Consider the following 24,502-nt stretch of genomic DNA (forward strand, 5'->3'; position numbering starts at 1 on the left):
CAAAAGCAGTGGCGGCTCCTGCAAAATCTCTCAGGGGGGGCAAATGTCTGGATGATTGATAAGGATAAGGTCCACCCATGCAATGAATAAATTAACAGCGTAAGCATGTAAAGGCAACTTCACATCTTTAATATTAATGAAAAATAAAGTGACTCTTACAATACATCTTGTTTGTTTATATACTCACTATTAAAACAAACCACTCAAGTTTATTTTATTAAAGATTCCACTAGGTGGCGATAAATTATATTGTTGGATGAAACGTGCTTACGTATGATGACGTTAGCACGTATGATGACGTAAGCACGTTAGTGCATGCCCTCCCGGAAGCCATAGAGAATGCATTGCAGCGCCCCCGTTCGAAAAAAAACATCTTTGAATGTAAGTCTATGGGGCCACTCGGGGCGATTCTCAGCCGTAGTGAAATCGCCCAATAAGAGGCGGTACTCCACAGAACGTGACATGACGCTGATTGGACTATATCCAGAGGCTGACAGTGACGGCTAGCGTGACTCTGTGGTTGAATGACATTGGTGGTGCATCGCCCAATCGCCCTAATGAAGAAACCGCCCCTGCCCAAAAGACCTGAGGGATCAGGAGACCCACATCTATGGAAAGATGCAGAACTATCCCAACTGCTGGCAAACGTGGCCACCTGTGACAGTCAGCAAATTCACTGAAAATGAGTACTTGGTGCTACGTGTAAACATCGCTACTAGAGAGACAAAGGCGGCCACAAGTCATACTGGCCACCCACCCCTTAGTGTGCCATGTCGGCCTTCATAGGTGCTCGCTAACAGCACTTCCCCAACAGCCTGTAAAAGCTATATGGGGATCTTTGTCTCTGAGTGCAGAAGTGATAGCTTCACGCCACCGACGATGGAAACGTTAAAGCTGGGCATGTATGGTGCATGCCTGTGATTCATCGCTTTGGGTCACACACATTGTCCTGAATCACCCAGATGTGCAAGGCTGAAAAGTGGTAGAGAACAAATGTCAACAAAGCAAGTGGGTTCATAGATGGCTTGTGTGGACCTTTATGTATATTTTGCTCTTAAGCAAGCAAGGTGAGATTTTTCTAGAGACTTCCGTTTCCTTCAACACTAAGAAAATCACTCCTTATTAAAATTAAATCACCCAAACATCACAATGCAGGGCCCTTCTTAAAAACAATTCCTGAGTCTCGGTGAGGCTTCCCTGGATTAGGTAAATATTATTTTTTAATTCCTAAAAAATCTAATGGAAAAAGAAAGGTCAAAGGATTAAAATGTAAAATGTTGAATAATGCAAAAGGAAAATAAAAACAATTTGGGCCCAAAACATCTAATTCCAAATCCAACATTTAAAATATGAATTATTAACCCAATTTGTACTCCCAATCTGAATTGTAATCATTTGATTCTGCAGCTGGCGACTAATGACATATACAGGTATCCCTCGATTTACCAAAGGGATGTGTTCTTCCAAAAACACAGCGTAAAACGAAATTTCGTAAATTGGAACAGCTTTTTCCATTAATTGAATGTACAGAATTATGGATGTGTTTTGTATAGTCATTCCAACTCTACTCCTAACCTAAAATATATATACCTAAATAACTTTTCACAAAACATAAATAACAATGAAGAACATAAGTATAAACACGAATAAATAATAACAAAATAAAAACTAAAATAATTAACCTTTTCAGGGAACTCACCAAATGATCTGCATTGTGGAATGACTGGAAAGGTGATATGGAGGCGTGACTGTTGCACTGTAGGGATACTGTGACTTGTGTCGTGGATGGATGATGCAGCGTCCCAGGTGGTTCTTGTTTGATCTTGTGGCGTATGCCGTGTGGAATTTTGTTCATGGGGAAATTCGATTTCGTTAATCGAGAAGTGTCCATAATTTATCAATTTCGTGAATGCAAAATTTCATAAACTGAACGTTCTTAAATCGAGGGATACCTGTCACATGAAAACCCAACCTAACTGGCTGCAAATGTAGCAGTCCCTAACGCTGGCTTGACAGGGTAGTGACTAAATAAAAACAAGTATAACTTAGACATTACAAATCTGAAGGACCACACATTGGAAGAATGTAAATGCTGCATCTATAAACTGGGCATTATATAGTGACCGCATTGTGAGTACCGAACTAATCAGACCCATTCTACATGTTGCAGTGTTCCTCTCCCTCCGCTTCACTCTCACGAGTCCCAATCCTCACTCTCTCCCCTGGGATGTCTCCCTCACCCCGATTGTTTGACTTTCCCCATCGTCTCACCTCACTCCTACGAGAGGTGGAAGCAACAGGAAGCAACAGGAAGCAACTGTTGCACATCACACTTCTGAAAGCACCTTTTGATTCGAATAAACCCAGGGAGGTGAAGCCTTAAAATAAACATACAATCACTAGGTCTTCACCATTTACCGTTATTTTTAGTGCCCTGCATGCTGCACACTTGGTCAATGACATTGCAACACAACAGTAAAGCAAGATTTGACCTTACTGGGGTCTTTAGATTTGCCACTTTGACCTTTGCATGCCTAGTGATATCACGAGGTGCACTTTCCAAAGCAGGATAACAAAACAGTTACGTTTTGAGCATCTTCAAATGCTGTTTCCTTGAAATAGTACATCTGAAATAATTGTTGTCAGTTACATATAAACATAATTATAGTTTGTACTCGAAACAAAAATATACAAAACACAGTATTAACTTAACACAACCACTGTATGAGCATCCACAGACACCGCACCTTCTTCCTCCAGAGGCCCACGTGGCGGTGCAGGGGAATGTCCTGGCTCCAGGCCACCACCTCCATTTCGGCACGAGTGCCAGCTGTGTGAGCAGTGCTCTCAGTGAGTCACAGCATGGGCGTGCGCTCTGCTGCACACTCCATTCAATCACACTTCTCACGGTGAGCAGCCTGAATACATGTTACTTTCCTATTACTGAATAGGCATTAGCACGTCACATCAGCTTATTTAAGGGGCACTTAGTTGTTGCTTTATAATCTATATTAAAATGTCAAAGGTTTCCATCTTTTAAATGAAAGTCACTGTAATATGGTTCTATATTACAATAATAATGACTAGACCTTAACGTGCATTTTCCTAGGACTTCAGTTTCATACAACACGAAGTAAATAAAAATAGAACCATAATTAAAATGAAATTGCCCAAACATCCCAATGCAAGACCCTTTAAACAAAATATTTGGGGATTCAGTGAGACTAGTCTCAATTTTTTTGTACAAAAACAACAGTGAAAAATGAAAGGTCCATCCTACCACAAATGCATTATCAGGTGGGATAGTTGCCCAGGGTATGACAGTCAACTGTGTAACTGCATCATGTGCCGGTGTAAACTAAAAGACTGTGCAGGAGGCAAGGGGAAACACCTCCACACCCGTTTTCTCGTCTTGGCTCAAAAAGCCGAGTACAGGAATGGGATCGGATGGGAAGGTGAGAGCTTGAGTCAAAGCTGCAATCAGCAGGCTTACTGCTCTCCAGAGGCACATTTACTCCCTAAAAATGTAAGTCATCACGGATTTGAGGGTGATGGCAAGTTGCATAAATACTTGAAACCATAGGTAAATTATTATTTATTTTACAATATAGACTATCCTGGAATAACAGAGCCAACCTCATACAATATATAGTTTTTTTTTAATAGTATTAGGTAATATTCACTTTCAAAAGTAAAGGAAATGTGTGCATATCTATGGGACCTTTTTTGAAGATCAAAATGATGAAATAAAAGAATAGACTTCACCCTGTCTGGCAATAAAACAGGAGGTGTTAGATGTTCAAACACCAAATAGATACCTATTGCAAGACATCAAGTCTGGATTAACCACATACACTTGTGGTAAAACATGCCAACACACAAGCTCTGGATTTTGTATGCATTATCTTTGTAACTGATTTGCCTACACCAAACAGCCTTCTCTATGGCCTTGTCTCACCAGTGTTAGACCAGAGAATGCCAAAAGGCGAAGAGTATAAAGGAAATGCAAGTACCAAAGCATTATATTCTTTGGGTCTGTCGGTAAAGTCACATGGATACGTTCAAAGAAAATATAAAAAAACTACGTCGTTTCGATCGCAACACAAGCGGTCGTCATCAGGAAGACATCAGGAAGACGACCGCTTGTGTTGCGGTTGAAATGTCATAGTTTTGTTATTTTCTTTGAACCTATCTACGTAACTTTACCGAAAGACTCAAAGAATATGAATTCCTGCAGTCACGAAAGCTTTAAGTCAAGATTTATCAAAGTATGAATAGCTCGGGTTGAGCAGTTATATCTATGGGACCATTTGTCAGAATCAAAATGGTGAAAAAAAGAATAGTCTTTACCCTTTACGTTTGAACACATTAACACCTGTTTTATTGCCAGAAAGGGTAGAGTCAATTTAAAAAATTCCACAATTTGTAAAACAGGTTTTGCTCTTCTTTTACTCTAAAGACTGCCGATTGACAACAAGAAGCAGGACTTTATGATTTGCACAAAACTGACAAATATTTCTCACTGAGAACAAAACAAGAGGCATCTTCAAAGAATATTCAGATATTCTTGGTGTTATAATTAAGTCACCTGCATCTGGGTCTGCTATTATATATAGATTTCATCAAAATATTCAGTAGTCCTCCTATATAGAGCCAGCCAGCGGCTTGCAATCGGAAAGTTACAAGTTCAAATCCTGGGTGATGGATGACTCGGCCCATTATCTTTCCAGTTAATAAATGAGGTACCATTTTGTGGAGAAGTCAAGGGTGGTTGTGCTAGGGAATTAAGGATGTCCACCACTGGCTAAGAGCTGTAAACTGGAGATGAGCACCACATCCATGCTCATTTTAGCAGCAACTTAGTGACCTATTTGATCTATAAAACACAGACATACGCATTGCTTTTTTGGACTAACTCAGACAGCACTGAATAGCCTCCAGTTGGTATAAATATTATGCAAAATAATTTCAAACTGCTCTCTCAAGTAATCACGCTGCATTGAAAACTCTTGGAAAGGGGTAGCGTAATTTATTTAAAATACATCTTTAATTGTCCCAGATGACAATGATCAAACCTTCGCCTTAAAATTAATTATGAGTAATGCACCTGGAGCAGAGGGTCTCTCCAACGGTGGTGGAGGCGTCTGAGCTGCCACCTCGTATCCGTACAGCTTCTGCACCTTGGCCACGTCGCAGGGGCTCAGGGAATTGCCATGCCCCATGTGCAGCATGAGGAGCGGGTTCTTGGGGATGATGGTCGGGTTGCGCTCATCCACCGAGCCCGCCGTCCTGAACACGAACAAACACAGGTACTCATATATGTGTAGCGCTAAGTACAGTAGAATGAGGAAATATGGGTGTAGAGGCAAGCACTAGGGTGCGTGGTACTGGGTGCTTGCAGAGAGAGGCTGATGAGTCCTACCGACAAGAGTAGGGGATAGCAGCCACTCCGCCAGCACAGCGAGTGAATGCCACATGATTGGTCACTGGGGAGCGTGGTGCGGGCTGCTGGCAGAAGGGGGCATATGAGGACGAGTCACCCTGGCCTCGGGTGAAGCAACATGATGGGTCAGGGTGAGGAATGTGGGGCCAAGGTGACCGAGGGAACACGGGAAGTGTAGCCGGGAATCTTCTGGATAGTTCCTGAAGGGGGCGTGGTTAAAGGCGGAGCTAGGCCGCGCCGAGAGAGACTGTATACTTGTGTGTATTAGGGTCACTGAATGTGTTACGAGGTGCGTGAATGCCCATCCTTGTCAGCCAAATATAACATAGTTTCTAATATTAGACAAACTTGTTGATAAGCTAATAGACAAAGTCCGAGATTCAGGTTGAGCAGAACACCAGGTTGATGGCAATCACAGAAACAATGGGTGTGAGGCTCTGGTGAAGGGGTTTGGTAGAGTTTTCCATTTAAGATAGTGAGTGAGTCTCCAGTTAAATAGTGAATGGAAAAGCAAGCAATTTAAGCGAGCGGAAGTTAGGCTCTTATTAAATAGAATAACAAAAGCATACAAGGTGAATCAATGGTTATGAAGTTTCAATTACTTATTAGGCAGGGGGACTGTCATTGGGCAAATGGATAAGGGGCATCACTATATAAGCAACATGGGGAAGGGGACTCAGAGTGAGCGACTGAAGGGTGTGGAAACTGCATTCAGATTGGCAGCTCAATTCAGGGAGGGGATCCAGCATCAGATTGAGGAGTGCAACATCGGGGCTGGCGGAGTCTGGTCATTAGGTGGGTGTGGAATTTGATGGCATATTACGGTTTATATAGCAGAACAATCCATACATACAAAGACATGCATGTGCACAGTGAAAGTATGGATTATGCGTGCAATGCAAGAGCACTATTGTGTGGGCGCAGATGTAAATGTGGATGTGCGGTGGTGCGCTTATGTGCGGGTGCATACATACATGCTGTAGTGAAGAATGGAGTTGTAGTCATAAGGCGCTGACAAATCCTGAGGATTTGATTCAATTTTCACCATTTGGCATTTCCATTCTGAAAAAGAACACATTTTGCCAACGACAACCTGACCATCAACCACGACCTCAACAATGTTCCTCACCACAGACTCAAGTCCCGATGCCCCTTCTAGGATCACGATGTCACCAACTTAGAATCTCACCCAGAACCAGACGGAAGCTGGTGAACAGAGAGGATCAACGTGGACTTCCACAATAAACACCTAATTCGAGACCCAAACATCGCACTTTCTGGCTTTGACATTGCTCGAAGACACGTGTATTATTGACTACATCAGGACATCAACAGTCCGACATACACATATCCTTTATAAATGGAGAGCGAATGACAAGCCAGAATGTGATTGAAGTCATGCAACCAAAACTATGGACTATATAGGAAACCACTGCAGTATGCACTCCTACAAGGGAGGAATAGCAAAACTACACAAACTTTCTCCTGAAGTGCTCTCAGGGCTGGTAGCACTTGACATTGGTATTAAGCTCCTGAACAAATTTCTATACACAATAATAAACAGAATTGAGTGCGTGCACACTTGTGCTATATACCGGGCTTGACGTTGTCACTCAGAACAAAGACGTAGTCATCGCGGTCGCTGCGGCAGTGTTCGTGGTGGAAGCCGAGCGCGTGCATCAACTCGTGCAGCACGACGCCCTTGGTCACCTTCCCGGGCTCTAGAGACAGCGGCTGCTCCCCCCCCTGCTTCCCCAGCAGTGACCAGCTCTTACTAAGAGGCCTGAAACATGGAAAATCACGTTACCTCGTTATTGATATGAGCAACATTGGCTTGAATGAGTCAACATGTTTATTTACAAGAGTCTGCGTGAAGAATCTACTCGTTGAAATAAGCTAATCCGAGTTATACGGGAAAATATGTAGCAATACAAGGGTTTCAGATGATGCAATTATGCACCGCAATAAGTTCAAAATAGAGACATTTCCAGCCACTTTATAATCGATGAAACAACGATCTGTCTCACCAAGGAAACATATCATAAGATGTTTTTGGTCTATCGGCCAACGGGATTTTTGTACTAATGCTCCCAGCAGCATTTTCATGCACATTCTGGAATGGTTTTGGGTTCATCATCTCATCAACAGGGTGGGGCCTGTTAAACAAATGTTACCAAGTTTACTGATGTGATGATAAACATGAGTCCTCTACAAAACTGTGGTTCCCATTCAGTGAAGTATAAACATTTTACATGTCTTATTGTTTAACGGTGCATTGTGTACAAGGCTGTCGATGATGATATCAGACCATCTAGCAACATTTGTTCAGAATGCCACACTGCTGATGAGACTCAGGATGTTGCATCTGCCTGCCTAAACTCTTGCTGCTCTAAAATATTTGTCTAGAAGCTCATAGGCTGATGGATTAAAGTGTAATTTTACTTTATTTAAAGTGGTACTTTAGACTATGATCTATTGTTATAATACAAATGAAAACATTTAATATATCCCATGCATAAGATGTTTATTGCACGATCAAGTCCACTATTACGTTTTACCTGCCATATTCTGGGAACGTTTTATAAATGATGTATTGATATTTTCATTACATAACTGAAATTTACATTAATTCCTATCAGGCCACATGGTGTATAGTACGGTCTCCAACTTGTATTCACCCTATCCCTCTGGCCTCTCTATATGCCATAAAAAAGGGTCATTGCCCAAAAGTCACCCATTATATAGTTTTCAATTAAGGCAGTGTTATTCATGAATGTGTTCTTGTGCGCCACTACCAATACAGGATCACCAAATAATATAAATTTCCACCCAACCTTACATAGTATAAGTTGAACATTTTAGTTTATACTTTTGACCATGTGAAATATATTTCACCTTGTAAGTATAAAAAAACTCCACCACCATAACAAGTAGCAGAACAAGAACAATGACTTGGACATGACTGCCTCGAATCTCGTGTATTCATGATGATATTCTTAGGTTTTTTCGGTAAAGTCACGTAGGTAAAAAATTTAAATTAATAAAAGTAAAATAAAACAAAATAAAAATCACGACGTTTCGGAGGCATTTCTGACCAACACCACCTGGCCGGTGAGTTAAGACATGTTCATCGGGCCCTCAGGATGAACGGATGCTCTGACCGCACCATACGCCAGGCTGTTTCTCCCACCATACAGAGGCAGCCACATGAAACTCCGACCAAAACTGTCACGTTGCCATACATAGCAGGCGTGACCAGGAAGATCTCCAAAATTCTAAACAAACATAGGCTCCAAGTCCGATTCAGTACAGTGCATAAAATCCGTGATCTGATTCCATCTGTGGAGGATGTCGTTCCTGACTTGCGGTATCGTGGAGTCTACAGACTGGGTTGCAGTTGTGGTGATTGCTGCATTGGAGAAACGAGACGTCATGTTTCTGATCGTGTCCGCGAGCACAAGTCAGATCTGAAACACGGCAGAACTGATTCTTCGGCCGTTGCCGATCATTGCTACAACTCTGTGGGCTCTCATGAAATTGTTTTATCCGAGACCGGGGTGCTCTGCAGGCCTCCTGGCTGCCATCAAAGGTTTGTACGCAAAGCCATACAGATATTCAAACGCAGACATAATTTCAACCGTGATGAGGGTTACAAACTGAGTAATCATTGGAAAGATGTGATTAACCATGCAAAAAGAATTTAACTACACTAATTTGGACCATCTTATTTGACAGACAACTATTACAGGTTACTGATAGACAGCCAGTTTGTTTTACCAGTTTTAGTTTTACTTGCTTTCTTTTTTCACACTTTTGTTATGTAGGCTAGGCGTTAGTTACAAACCGCACCTCTCCATAACAAAAGCTCAGTCTTTTGTTATGCAGTTTATTCTTAGTCTTAAGCCTCACCTTACCATATTAATAAAAAGTGTGACGTTCCTGGCCCTTCCCCCCTCAACCATTATATATACGGGGTGGTATTTTTTGTAATCTCTCATTTACTTGATACAGCTGTCGTGGCTGTGACGGCTCCACCTGAAGACGGAGGCTTGTGTTGCCTCCGAAACGTCGTGATTTTTATTTTGTTTTATTTTACTTTTATTAATTTAAATTTTTTACCTACGTGACTTTACCGAAAAAACCTAAGAATATGAATCCTTGCAGTCACGAAAGCTTCAAATCTAGTATTCATGATGAGTTAATTACAGACCAGAGGCAAGCTGGATCTTCAGCTAGGCCAGAACTGAACGAACTGGGCAGGGTGTCGTCTATCCTGCTTTGACCCTGGTGCCCCTGGCTCCTAACACCCTTCAGATAAAAGCCTACCTCAAGTGACTGACGCGACTCCGCGACCAACCCAAGCAGGGATCTCAGTGAAGTCGCAGGGTGGCGATTAGGATGCGGTCGTTGAACACAAACTCTGACAAAAACGTAATTTTCGTGCTGCTCAACCTGGGATACTTTGAGCACAAGTAGATATGTTTCTAAGTTTTCACATGTTATTAAAAATACACCTACCCAGTGAGGTGAAGGATCTATCCCAGTATGTGCTGCTTACTGCAACGGGTAGGGCTAGGTCTTCGGTCAGCTCAGCTTAGCAGAGCCGTGTGATATCAACCCGGGAGCACGGTCATCGTGAATCCAAGCCAACAAGGCTGTTGGCTGTCTCCGCATACCGAACATGGCTGAGAGTGTAGAGCAGAATGGATGTAATTTCCTGTCTATCCTATACTTGTGGTATTGTTTTAAATGTTGAATGTGAGCAACTCTCACCCATCCAGTGCTTGGATGTGAATGAAGTCCTTCTCCATGCTGTACATTTTGAAATGGACACAGGTTTTGTACCCAAACTCCTGCACTGCCCGAGTGATGGTCTCCACATCACAGTCATCTGCCAGAAAGCACAATACTTAATAATTTACATGTGTTTACATGTTTGACCTTTCCAGTGCATGCAGTTGTATGTATGTTGAAGTTCTTTTGCGTCGTATGTAGCCAACAGGTTTTTAGCCTCTGTGTTACAGTGTGACAAAAACTTTAAAAGTCCATAACCACTCACTATAAAACCTACATCACCACGCACAAGTAGAAATTAACATGCAGTTTGTGGTTTGTGAATACAACTACAATTCAAATGACATTAAAACTACAAATGCAAACATGATATATGCTTGAAAAAGCATCAGTATTCACTAGAAAATGTAAAGAAACAGAGGTTTAAGGAAATATTTTTTTTAAAAACAGCACAGATGCTGGTTACAATGCAGGTCCTGGAACACCTCTGCCGATTCTGTAACTCAGCACTGAGACAGAGGGCATGTTGATGTCTATTCCTCAATGGCATGTACAGTCAACAGCAATTCATATGACCAAATACAATAATACAAATGGGAGTTATTAACTATTCTTAGGGTGGTAATATGTATATGAATATTGTAATATTAATATACAATTTAATCAAAATAATAATTATACATTTTGAGCCGCGTCATGTCGACCCAGGATTCACTTCCGGATGAATGTCTCCCCAAACTGTCTGGCATGGGGATTGTTTGACCATACTTCACCATACTAGTGAGTGCAGAATGGTGACGTGAGAGTTACCAGGACTATGATAATTGTTTTTTTACCCTTCTATCTGGCAACAAAACTGACACAACCCATGTGAGACTAGGCTCTAAGGAAAGCTGTCTCGGGTGTGGACCAATCAACTTCAAGGACAGTGCACATTATCAGAGTTATGTCTTTTGTTTGTATTATGACTGCAGGTATTGCGGTATATGCAAACATGACTCCTTGTAAAAAGGTGTCAGTTTTGTTGCCAGATAGAAGGGTAAAAAACCGATTATCATATTTTTACTGGCAAATGAGGTTCCCATAGTGTAGATGCTTGCTCCGAGCTCTCATACTCTGATGGTGCATTGTCTTTGAGTTGTGCGCCTTTTGGCGTCATCTGGTCCAACCCATGTGAGACTAGGCTCTAAGGAAAGCTGTCTCGGGTGTGGACCAATCAACGTCAAGGACAGTGCACATTATCAGAGTTATGTCTTTTGTTTGTATTATGACTGCAGGTATTGCGGTATATGCAAACATGACTCCTTGTAAAAAGGTGTCAGTTTTGTTGCCAGATAGAAGGGTAAAAAACCAATTATCATATTTTTACTGGCAAATGAGGTTCCCATAGTGTAGTTACCAGGACTAGTTTATATTCCACACGTCACTGATATTGGCTGTGGCTGGGAATAAAACTGAGGTCACTAAATTCATGAACCTAGTTATGGCCGTACGAATTAGAACACTAACATGAAGCATATACAGTGAGGGATAAAAGTTATTGATCCCCTGCTGATTTTGTACGTTTGCCCACTGACAAAGAAATGATCAGTCTATAATTTTAATGGTAGGTTTATTTGAACAGTGAGAGACAGAATAACAACAACAAAATCCAGAAAAACGCATGTCAAAAATGTTATAAATTGATTGGCATTTTAATGAGGGAAATAAGTATTTGACCCCTCTGCAAAACATGACTTAGTACTTGGTGGCAAAACCCTTGTTGGCAATTACAGAGGTCAGACGTTTCTTGTAGTTGGCCACCAGGTTTGCACACATCTCAGGAGGGATTTTGTCCCACTCCTCTTTGCAGATCTTCTCCAAGGCATTAAGGTTTCGAGGCTGACGTTTGGCAACTCGAACCTTCAGCTCCCTCCACATATTATTTTATGGGATTAAGGTCTGGCGACTGGCTAGGCCACTCCAGGACCTTAATGTGCTTCTTCTTGAGCCACTCCTTTGTTGCCTCGGCCGTGTGTTTTGGGTAATTGTCCTGCTGGAATACCCATCCACGACCCATTTTCAATGCCCTGGCTGAGGGAAGGAGGTTCTCACCAAATATTTGATGGTACATGGCCCCGTCCATCGTCCCTTTGATGCGGTGAAGTTGTCCTGTCCCCTTAGCAGAAAAACACCCCCAAAGCATAATGTTTCCACCTCCATGTTTGACGGTGGGGATGGTGTTCTTTGGGTCATAGGCAGCATTCCTCCTCCTCCAAACACGGCGAGTTGAGTTGATGCCAAATAGCTCCATTTTGGTCTCATATGACCACAACACTTTCACCCAGTTGTCCTCTGAATCATTCAGATGTTCATTGGCAAACTTCAGACGGCATGTATATGTGTTTTCTTGAGCAGGGTGACCTTGCGGGCGCTGCAGGATTTCAGTCTTTCACGGCGTAGTGTGTTACCAACTGTTTTCTGGGTGACTATGGTCCCAGCTGCCTTGAGATCATTGACAAGATCCTCCCATGTAGTTCCGGGCTGATTCCTCACTGTTCTCATGATCATTGCAACTCCACGAGGTGAGATCTTGCATGGAGCCCCAGGCCGAGGGAGATTGACAGTTCTTTTGTGTTTCTTCCATTTGCGAATAATCGCACCAACTGTTGTCACCTTCTCACCAAGCTGCTTGGCGATGGTCTTAAAGCCCATTCCAGCCTTGTGTAGGTCTACAATCTTGTCCCTGACATCCTTGGAGAGCTCTTTGGTCTTGGCCATGGTGGAGAGTTTGGAATCTGATTGATTGCTTCTGTGAACAGGTGTCTTTTATACAGGTAACGAGCTGAGATTAGGAGCACTCCCTTTAAGAGTGTGCTCCTAATCTCAGCTCGTTACCTGTGTAGTAACGCTTACGACTCGTTGACACCGGAGTTGGAGGCACACTTGTTTATTTGAACACCAACTTTGTGACATACACAATTGAGGGGGTATCGGCCCCCTCACCCGTCTATCTGAGGACACACCTCTAGGCTAACCTTAGCCTGCCTCTGAGTCCTCCACTAATGGGCTAGGGGAGGCTATCTTGGCCCGACACTGGTCAGTCGGGCCCGGTACCCAGAGTCCAGACCAGCACTGGCTCTGGCTCTGGTACCACGCCACTGGCTCGAGCCTGCGCGGTCCTGATAAGGACGGCGTACCAGGGGGAGTCCAGGGCTCTATCTCAGACGTCTTCCGCCTCCTCTTCTTTAGCTAAACATCACTCCCGAGCCCTTCGATACATTCCCCTTTTATACCCAACCCCTCCCTGAGGGGTGGGGCCCCGGGGGATCATAACGACCGAATCGACCCCCCAGGGTGTCTGGCGCGGACGTCGCAGAGGGCACCTGCTCGTGCACACATGTAGCCCCGCCTACTGTGTTTGTTTACCATAGGCTGCCATGCATAACGGGCTCTCTCTCTAACACCCCTACATCACTCCCCCCCGCATAGCATGCAGCCGTCCCGGCTGCCAACATACAAAAATTTGACAATAAAGGTGCCTTCACCCCCTGACCGCGCGTGTGCCTCACTATTTTTGAACAATAACAGGAACCAGAACAAGAACGCAACAGCAAGATGAGAAAACAACCCGTCGCACCCCCCCCGAATAAATACGAATTCCGTAAAAAAAACAGCCTATATACAATCAGCAGGGAACCCACCACGCACACACAAAACACGGTGAACCCAACATATGTACATCCGAGGAGCGAGGAACACACCACCCACACAACACCCAATAAACACAACAGCTATGTACACATTTCGCCGGCCTCACAACAGTTTGCGCATTTTAGCGCGCGTCCTTGCAGCGGGCCCCTCACACGGGGTAACCGCGCGTGGCGGACCATCAGGTGGCGAATGTCCGTCTTGGGGTGAGCATTCATCCGACTCCGCGTGACCCTCGGTATCCGCAGGCGGGGTGATCGGGCGTGAGCCCGTCACTCCTGATGCTCCTGAAGGTGGCACAGCCGGCAAGGCATCAGGTGAGAGCGACGGAGACGGACCCAGCGAGTCGGCCGACCCCCCACACGTTTGGCCACGCGCGTGTGAAGTGGGATTGTGTACCGCCGCGAAGGGTTTTAACCTAGAGGGGTGCACGAACCATCTCCGCTTCCCCCACTTTATGCGCACGCACTGCGGACGTAACACCTCCACCACTTCCACAGGGCCCCGCCACGGCCGCACCAGTTTAGAGGAGGTTGCCAGTGGCACCTGGGGGCAGTGCAACCATGCCTTGTCCCCCGGCTTCCACTGCAGTATGTGCGCTCGACTCAATCTGAGGCGCTCATTCGCCTTCTGACGGAGGTCAGAGTATTGCATTGCAGCATCCCGTGCCTCGGTCAATTTGTCCAGATTAAATTTAACATGGTCAGCCAGATTAGTTTTTCCCTGCGGCACGGGGATCCGCAACTGGGCACGAACAGGCGGGTCTGGTTCTCGGCCGTACATGAGGTAAAATGGAGAAAACCCCGTAGCTGCATGGGGTGCCATCCGGTACGCCGCCAAGACCCCCTGAATTTGTAGGTCCCAATCCGTTTGCGAGTCCGAAACTTGTTGTGATAACATGGACAAGATGGTGCGATGCAAACGTTCGACCATCCCGTCAGTTTGTGGGTGATATGGGGAGGTCCGAATTTTCTTTGTGCCCAGGAGATCGCAGACTTGTCTGAGTAGTTTCCCGGAAAAATTTCTGCCCTGGTCGGTCAGCAACCTCTCCGGAGCACCTTTGTCTAGGACATAACCCTGAACAAAGGCCTCCACGATGGCTGCTGCCGACTGGTTGGCCAGAGGCCAGGCCATAGGCCAGCGTGTAAAATACTCGACACCAGTCAACAAATATCTATTCCCCCTGGGGGTGGCGGGGAATGGTCCCAAAATGTCCAGAGCGACCAGCTCGTTTATCCTGGACACTTTGATCGATTGCAAAGGCGGGTTAGACTCCCGTGCCGACGGTTTGCGTTGTGCACATCGAGGGCATGATCCCAACAAATCCCCAACATCCCTCGTCATGCCAGGCCAATAAAAATCAAGTTGCAACAAGGCGAGAGTCTTTTGGGTCCCCAGGTGTAGGAGGCGCTCATGAGCGGCCCATACCACCCTACCCCGCAACCCAGTAGGGACCACCAGCCGATGTCGACGTGACTTCCCGTCCCAATGCATCAGCAGACCTTGGCACATTTCCCATGCGTCGGAACCACCTCTTTTTCCCCCCGCCGCACCGCCAACGCGACGTCGCCACCCGAGGAGGGAGACATCCTCCATCTGGAGGCGCCCCCATTCAATGACGGGCAACCCCAACAGGGAATCTTTGCCCTGTTGTTCGATCGAATTTGGAACCACTGCATCGTCGTCGTTGGCGGCTGCCAAGACAGGTACCGATGTGTCCCCTGGAGGCCTGCAACGTCCAGACCCCAGGAGGCATGCACACTCGGAGGCGGTTGGCAAGCGTGACAGAGCGTCCGCGTTGGTGTGGCGAACGCCCTTACGGTATGTGGTTTGGAAATCGTAATCCTGGAGGACCTCCAACCATCGGGACAATTGTCCCGATGGCTGTTGAACCCTCAGGGCGTACTGCAGTGCCGCATGATCTGTGCGGACGGTGAAATGCCGACCGTACAGATATGGGCGATACTGTTGGATGAAATGGACAATTGCCAACAGTTCCCTACGGGTGACACAATATCGTTGCTCCGCTGGAAACAACACCCGACTGCCGTACGCAACCACACGTTCCACGCCGTCAACCACCTGGGAGAGCACGCCCCCAATACCCGTGTTGCTCGCATCGGTGTCGAGCAAGAACGGTTTTGAAAAATCAGGGTAAATCAGGGGAGGAGCGTTTACCAAAGCATCCCGAAGGGAGCAAAAAGCAGCCTCCTCCTCCTGACCCCAGCAAAACCGAACCCCTTTAGATGTTAAAGCATGTAGGGGTTTGGCGATAGTCGCAAAATTAGCGACGAAGCGTCTATAATACGACGCAAACCCAATAAAACTCCTAACCTCTCCCACTGAGGTGGGAGTCGGCCAGGAGCTTACACACTGCGTTTTGGCGGGATCGGTAGAAATACCTGAGCGCCCCACGATGTGCCCCAAATAACGCACCGACTCGCGTAACAAATGGCATTTTTGGGGCTTAAATTTCAAATTAGCAGCCCGCATCTTTAGGAAAACCGCCCGCAACCTCTGGAGATGTTCCTCAAAAGTTTTGCCAAAGACAATGACGTCATCCAAATAAATCAGGCACGACTCCCATTGCAATCCAGCCAAAACCAATTCCATCAACCGCTGGAAAGTTGCCGGCGCTGAGTGTAAGCCCATCGGCAACCGGTTGAATTGAAACAGGCCGTGCGGAGTACGGAAAGCAGTTTTAGGCTTTGAATCATCGTCCAGAGGAAGCTGCCAGAATCCCGAAAGTAAGTCCAATGTGGATAAGAATCGCGCTCCCGCCAAGGCGTCAAGCGATTCGTCCATCCGTGGGAGCGGGTATGCGTCAGCAACCGTAATTTTATTAAGGCGCCGAAAGTCAACGCAAAACCGCAACGAACCGTCCTGCTTCTTAACCAGGATGATCGGCGCTCCCCAAGGGCTGTTGGAGGGAGAAATGATGTCGGCGGCTAGCATGTCATCAACAGCCGATTTGACATGGTCCTTTTCGGCGGGACTCAACCGAAAAGGATTTTGGCGTATTGGCGCGCTGTCACCCATATCAATATGGTGACGCAGCAGATGAGTGCAGCCCAAATCGTATTTATCCCGACTGAAAACGTCGGAAAATTCCCTCAGTAGTGTCTTAAGACGTTGGCGCTCTAAATTTGACAGGTCCGTCGATCCCGCGCAAAGCGCCTCGAGCCACCCTTCATCGCTGTCTGAATGTGGTCGCGGTGCAGGGGCAGCGCCGACATGACTCGCGACGGGTTCCTCACAGGGCACCGGCGTTGCGTGAGCAAGCACGGTCCCCTGCGGGACCACCACCGTCTGCGAGCCCACATTGAGGACCGCGATGAAGGGTTCTCCATCCCCTCTCACTATGGTCTGGGCCGGGAGTAAATTAGGTCCACTGACCCCGGCCCTAGACGGTCCCAGCAGAACCCCTTGAGCCCCAATGCCCTTAGCGAAGGGCCGCCGAAGTCTCAAAGGAATTAACATTTGCGCCCCCGGAGGAATGCGCACCGTTCTATCTACGAACGCCGGCACCGTCGCGAACGCCGTCCGGCTCGTAGCGGGGGATGGCAAAAACGCCATGCGTCGGCCCGATGGGAGCTCAATGCATCCCTGGTCGATTAATATCCTAATCGGCATTTTGGCCAGGAAATCCGTCCCCAGCAGGCACGGAACCGCCAGCGAGGAGGAAACAAAAATCGGCCCAGATCATTTAATATCCCCGACACAAATTTGGGCTCGAATTTGTCCGATGATGCCAAGTGAACCCCCGTTAGCAGTAAAGAATGGCACATTAACAGGCATCAAAGGACGGCTCTGGGCAGGGAGAATGTTATAAATCAACTCCGAAATAATGGTCGCCGATGCTCCTGTATCGACCAGGATGCGCACCTCCACCCCATCGATGTGACCCACAACGGCCGACGACCCCGACGACGCGGCTACAACCCGATGGGCCAACACGGACCACTGGCTGGGTTCAATGTGAGTACCCAGAGCGGTGCGTGTTGGTGCCATGGTACGCGATATTGGCCCCCCCTTCGCTGCGGTGTTTGAGTGTGCGACGGGCGTGTGCGTGAGCCAAACATGAGGGGTGCCGCGACTCGCCGGATTATGATGGTGGAGCTTGTGACGAGGGCCGGCGTCCCGTTGAGGTGTCGTCCCGCGCTGCCGAGGAGAGCGGCACCCCGAGGCGACGTGGCCCCGGATGCCGCAGTTGTAGCAGCGTGGAAGCGCTGGTGGCGACGATGGACGTTGTAGATGGCTTGAACCGGCCCGGTCCTCCCGCGCTCCCGCTCCGTGCTGCCGTCGATGGTTGACGGCGCAAACCTCTTCCGCCGGGAGGGTGGCCGCAGCGACGGCGCGCCCGCTCGCCGCCTTGCTGGCCTTCCGTCGTTGAGAGGACAGGTTTGCGTGGAGGAGACGGGCCGCTTGGAGGGAGCACATTTCTGCATCGTCCTGTGCGACAATGACGATGTCTAAGTCGTCCGCCAGCAAAAGTATCTTTTCTGTCACCATGGCGTCGATCCCCTCGTCGTCCATTCGTGGAAAGGCTTCCTTTGCCAGCGCCAGGAGGCTTGTACGGTACGCTAGGGGCGACTCCTTCGTCCCCCGCTGGCGATCGTAAAAGAGTTGACGACAGTCCGATGGTGGCCCATACACAGCGGACAGCACTTGCATCGCCTTCCGCAGCGTGGAACGCCTCTCCTTCGTTGCCGATGTTAGTGTGGCGAGGGCGTCGCTGTCGAGGAGTGCTGGCAGTGCTCGGAGAGCCTCGGCGTCTGTCCACTGTGCCATCTCCTGGTGAGCGAGGAAGCGCCGCTGGAAGCCGCCCCAGTCGCCCTCCTCGCCCACAAATTCTTTGAGCGGCGGCAGTCGCTGATGTAAGGCAGCGGCTGCAGAGGACGATCGCGCTCCCTCGTCTCCCTCACTCGACTCAGCGTCGGCCCGAAGCAGCGATGGCATCGCCGGTCGCACCCGTGGTGACGCGGCAGGTACTGTATTCCCGCCGTTGGACGCGATGCTTAGAGCGGCCACGCCCTCAACAGCAGCTGCGGCGATGGCGGGAGTTTCAAAATGTTGCTCCGTTGAAATGGCGGGAAGGCGCTGTGGTCGTTGGCTGCTGTCGCCTCGTGGCGGTCCCGCAGCCCCCAGCCGCGTGATGTTGTCGAGCATGGCGGCTGCGGCGTACAGCAGCTCGGCCAGCTTCGTGTGCGCCTGCCTCAGCCCCTCCGTCGACGGCTCCCCCTCCTCCAGCTGCCGTGGCGTGGATGCACCCAGCCCCGGCTGCTCGATGGCATCTTCAGCCGTCTCGGGCTCTCCAACTGCAGCGGTGTCCTCCGCCCCTGGTACTCCGACTCGAGTCGTCCGGCGTGTATCCATGTTCGTACTTTGTTTCACTTCTGACGCCAGATGTAGTAACGCTTACGACTCGTTGACACCGGAGTTGGAGGCACACTTGTTTATTTGAACACCAACTTTGTGACATACACAATTGAGGGGGTATCGGCCCCCTCACCCGTCTATCTGAGGACACACCTCTAGGCTAACCTTAGCCTGCCTCTGAGTCCTCCACTAATGGGCTAGGGGAGGCTATCTTGGCCCGACACTGGTCAGTCGGGCCCGGTACCCAGAGTCCAGACCAGCACTGGCTCTGGCTCTGGTACCACGCCACTGGCTCGAGCCTGCGCGGTCCTGATAAGGACGGCGTACCAGGGGGAGTCCAGGGCTCTATCTCAGACGTCTTCCGCCTCCTCTTCTTTAGCTAAACATCACTCCCGAGCCCTTCGATACATTCCCCTTTTATACCCAACCCCTCCCTGAGGGGTGGGGCCCCGGGGGATCATAACGACCGAATCGACCCCCCAGGGTGTCTGGCGCGGACGTCGCAGAGGGCACCTGCTCGTGCACACATGTAGCCCCGCCTACTGTGTTTGTTTACCATAGGCTGCCATGCATAACGGGCTCTCTCTCTAACACCCCTACACCTGTATAAAAGTCACATGGGAGCCAGAAATCTTTCTGATTGAGAGGGGGTCAAATACTTATTTCCCTCATTAAAATGCAAATCAATTTATAACATTTTTGACATGCGTTTTTCTGGATTTTGTTGTTGTTATTCTGTCTCTCACTGTTCAAATAAACCTACCATTAAAATTATAGACTGACCATTTCTTTGTCAGTGGGCAAACGTACAAAATCAGCAGGGGATCAAATACTTTTTTCCCTCACTGTAATAGTGGCATGTAGAGCGCTGGGTCGCGATTAGCTCAGGGCAGAGGGTGACACTTCAGGCCTCATGCTTCCTTGGGACACACGTAGGCAGCAGATACGTGACTCATAGCCCAGAGTCACATGGTGCACTGAGAGGTGAGAATGAGTGCACACAGAGCTTGAGTAATTTAATTATAAGCGATCTTTAATTATGGAATAACACAAATCGTATATAAATTGCCTCTAGCATAATTTTAGAGTTTGTTAATGCTAATCTGGTTATTATTTGCTACATTTAATAACGAAAACTTATAGTACACCCAAACATCGCCCATTCTGGGGATTATTTTCTTGAACACAGGTACAATTGGCAATCCGCAAACTCAAAGGCCTATGGGGAAAATATGGTTTGTGTTACGGTTAGTAATACAACACCCCTTATATTTTTGTATGTTTCCCAACATTAACCCAAACATGAAACACGTAGTATTGTAATGCAAAATATGATTACTACAGTAACAAAAAAATCACGCTGCTGAACCTCACTGCTTCACTGCTTGCTGGAACATGTGAACTGTAACCCGCGACGGGCTGCATGGGAGACATGATGACAGCAGCATTTGAGGAATCTGGAAGTGGTACCCATCTTGACCTTGCCACAGCATCATGGGGTATTGTAGAGTATCATATGCTCTGTTTGTCTCAGGAATTTTCTTGATGGTGTGGTCTTGGTATCGAAGCACAATGTCTCTCTTACCATGTTCTTCACCCACCATAAGAACAGCAACCTCACCACAAGTTGGGGCATTGAACCTCCGTGTGCTCCCCCATTAGAACCTTGGATGCACTGATTACAACCTGATAATGATTGGATATGACTTATTGGGCTGCATGTTTGAAACTTGTAATCAATAAATGGTGTTGGTTGAACATCCCTTGGAGGGAGAGGACAATTTCTAGTCTGGTAGCAGGAACATTGCTGCATCGCTGGTTACCTTCATCTCCCATGAAGTATATCTGAATAAACTTATGCTCTTCGCCAGGCAGTGGCTGAATGTATCCGATTCGATGATAGACTTGGCCTTGAACTTTGAAGGTGGGCATAAATCCTGGCTCCACTATCTCCTTTGTTGCACTAAAATAAGTAATTTAAAAGCAAGAATTGTACTTCTTGATGTTGGTCAGAAAGTGTTTAGACCCTGAGGTATGGCCAGATATCCAAGGATTTCAGTGGCTCAGGGGGGGTCTGCACAAGGCAAAGTTTGACTTTTCCATCACTGCACTACATTGCCTTGGATTCTCCTTTCCACTTTTTAGCACCACATTCTTCACAAGTAATTGACATAGAGCCTAATATCACCATGGACTGCTAATTATCGATCTCAGGTTGGTAATCTAAAGCTGCTCTGTTCCAGTACAGGTAATTTCTTCTTGTTCTTGATGCAGCAGCATAACGGACTTGCCTCTTGTGCACCATTTTTTATGTTGTGGTTCCTCAGCCCGTGCTGCTTCAGTGACTGTGCGTTCCCTGGCTTGTCGAGATGCAGATTGTTCAAGCATGTTCTTCAACCCGTGCTGCTGCAGTGACTTTGTGGTCCTTGGCTTGTCGAGATGCACGATATTCAGGGTTTTTTTCAGCCCATGCTGCTGCAGTGGCTATGCAATCTCTAGCTTGTCTCCATGCACTCTGTTTAGGATTTACCTCAGCGTGTGCATCTGCAGAAGTAACTGTGCAGTCTGTAGCTTGTCTCCATGCACGCTGTTCAAGATTTACCTCAGCGTGTGCATCTGCAGAAGTAACTGTGCAGTCTGTAGCTTGTCTCCATGCACGCTGTTCAGGATTTACCTCATCTTGGGCTGCTGCAGTGGCTGTGCAGTCTTTGGCTTGTCTCCGTGCATGCTGCTTTTCAGTTTCCTCAGCCGGTGCTGCTGAGGTGCCTTCGTTATTTGTCCCGCACTATTTGTTTTATGCGCCACAGCGCCACTCTCTTTGTGTTTGTTTTTATCTTGGAGAGGCTTAATTTTTTTCTTTTTGACATTTTTAATGCGAAGAAGAACCTCCATCCCAATCGTCGCCGCTCGCCAAGCTTGTTTGCGTTGCTAGGGGCTACCGCGAGTCGGCGTTTCCGCACATGTGCAGATGTGTGCTTTTTTTGGCGCACTCAAAGTTATCATTACGATCAACGTGAATTGTTACAAAGTGTGATTTTCTTAGTTTACATTGGACCAAGGGCAAAAACAAATAACTTTTTTGTCCGGGGCTTAGCTTGTTGTATCTGTGTTATTTGTTGAAATGCAAACCCAACAGTTTGTCAGTTAAAAGCGTTACAATAAAAGGCGTGCGCAGACAGACAGACAAAAATTACGTTCATAGGTAAGATGGTAACATCTGTGATGAGATAACCCACAATAGGCAACGTTTGTCTTTTGTGAGGGAGCATAGATGGAGGTGTGCTCTACGGGTCGAGTCGTGTACCAGTGTGATCATGTAATGTCGTAACAGGTTCCATTTACATATTTATACTAATCTCTTATTGTATATATTCATCATATTGTTTAATAATTATGAACGTAATTACTCACAAAAGTCTGAAGACACTTTGTATGGGATGTAGACGTTGCCATTCCGGTCCTGGGGCCAGCGGCTGCCATTCTTTGCGGAGACTCTGTCACTGACTCCACACCCAGTGAAAGCACCTAAAACAGAGCAGCAGAAGAAAGGCTGTGTCTAGCAAGCAGACAAAAACAGGCCACTTCAAAACTGATAGGGGAAGCCAGGGATCGCTTCAGTGGGGAGGCATCTATGCTGAGAGATGAGTGGCAGAGAAATGAAGCATTAATTTTACACAGATTACGCACGGCGTATTGAAGTGCCAGCAGCTTCCCATGGCAGGTGTTGACATAACAAGCAATTATTTAGGCCCAGTGATCTCACTGCATCGCACGCTTTCAGATGCGCTTCTGCAGCCATCTGGAACAATCTTCCTTCCAATATTAGGAAGCCACTGGAATTATGCACTTTTAAGTCTAGATTGAAAAGAATTTGGTTTAAACTGCTTTTTGTGTTTATTTTGTTGTCTTTCTCTGGCACCGCCAAAAAGTATGGTTGGCTATGTATGGTGCAAAAGCGGTTCAATGTACATTCATCCAATGAATTGTCTCAATTCAGGGTTGCGATTCGATTCAAGAATACCTTCCCGTGTGGTTTTTTATTACAATGGTATTTTTTTCAAATATTTGCAGTTTTTGTTGGATCTATTAGCCTAAATGTAACAGGCATATTATGTAAAATGTAACATTGGCGTATAATTATACATGGATTGTAAATAATTGATTCATACACGCACAATTTGATGCATGTCACCGGAGCATAAGAATTGGTTTCAATGAATCATTGTGCAATACATGTAGAGGGTTCCATCATGGCCGAGTGGCAATGTGCACTCTCTGTAAGTGTTAAACATTGTGTAGCAGCGTGACCTGCCACTACCCAACATTGTTCAGAAGACAACATACATGGGTATTAGTCTGAATATCATTGCTTAGAACTTTGGTGAAACCTCCAAAAGCTGGCATTTGGAGAAAGGTAGGTTACCCGTGACTAATATTTAAAAAATAAACAAAAAACGATGTCCAGAGCACTGTTTGAATCCTAGTTAAGCTGTGTGCTCTCCCCTGCGGAATTTTGCAGTAAAATTCACATGGATCAGCTTACCATAAAGCTCGATGCTCATGTGTAAGAAATTAAATAAATTCTTGTAAATACTGGTAAGTGTAAGATGCTATCGCCAAACGCAAAGAAATACAATTATTGTGAATTTGTAAAAAAAAACAAGCCAACAACACATACCTCGCATTTTGTTTTCCTTAATTTCCTTGGGTAGCTGCAATATCAAAAGACAAGGACTGTCATGCACCTACTAGGCCATACACCAACATATATTCACCGTAAGAATGGGCCTTTTGAGATGTAACAAAGATGAAGACTTTTAACAGGAATAACCTCTATTTGAGCAAGGTGAAAGCCCATTGAGATGACAAGTCTTCCTTTAAAGGGAGATCTCGGTTATAAGAGAAAATATATTGAAAAAGCGAATTGCATAGTATAAAACAACATAAACACTTATTTTATTAAGTCAAGTTAATTTGTAAGAGTGATTTAGCCATGAAAAACGTATGATAGCAAATCAAAACAGAGGTATAAAACATATGTACACAACTCAGTTAAATACAAAGTGCAATCAAATCCAGATAGAAGAATCAAAAGTTATTGTACAGCATCTGCCTGCAACTTCATCTCAAGACAGCACAGAAGATGGAGGCATGTTCATCATGGGGAACAAGGAGGCATATATGTACATATACAGT

General features: G+C 46.4%; 1 protein-coding gene and 1 long non-coding RNA gene across 2 annotated transcripts; both read right to left on the reverse strand.

The window, feature by feature from the left end:
- Positions 1–2,272: 2,272 nt before the first annotated feature.
- LOC144948172 (astacin-like metalloendopeptidase) lies at positions 2,273–10,254 on the reverse strand. Its single transcript, XM_078877606.1, has 6 exons — positions 10,217–10,254; positions 7,039–7,226; positions 6,418–6,505; positions 5,108–5,289; positions 2,748–2,830; positions 2,273–2,278 (listed from the first exon to the last, which is right to left on the reverse strand). Exons 1-6 carry the CDS (start codon positions 10,252–10,254, stop codon positions 2,273–2,275), a joined length of 585 nt encoding a protein of 194 aa, XP_078733732.1.
- A 33-nt stretch (positions 10,255–10,287) lies between these two features.
- Positions 10,288–24,021, reverse strand: LOC144948921 (uncharacterized). Its single transcript, XR_013640219.1, has 3 exons — positions 23,985–24,021; positions 22,718–22,831; positions 10,288–10,334 (listed from the first exon to the last, which is right to left on the reverse strand). It is a non-coding gene; the product is annotated as an uncharacterized LOC144948921 (long non-coding RNA).
- Positions 24,022–24,502: the final 481 nt, after the last annotated feature.

The sequence above is a fragment of the Lampetra fluviatilis genome, chromosome 3 (assembly GCF_964198595.1).
Source record: "Lampetra fluviatilis chromosome 3, kcLamFluv1.1, whole genome shotgun sequence".
NCBI lineage: Eukaryota > Metazoa > Chordata > Hyperoartia > Petromyzontiformes > Petromyzontidae > Lampetra > Lampetra fluviatilis.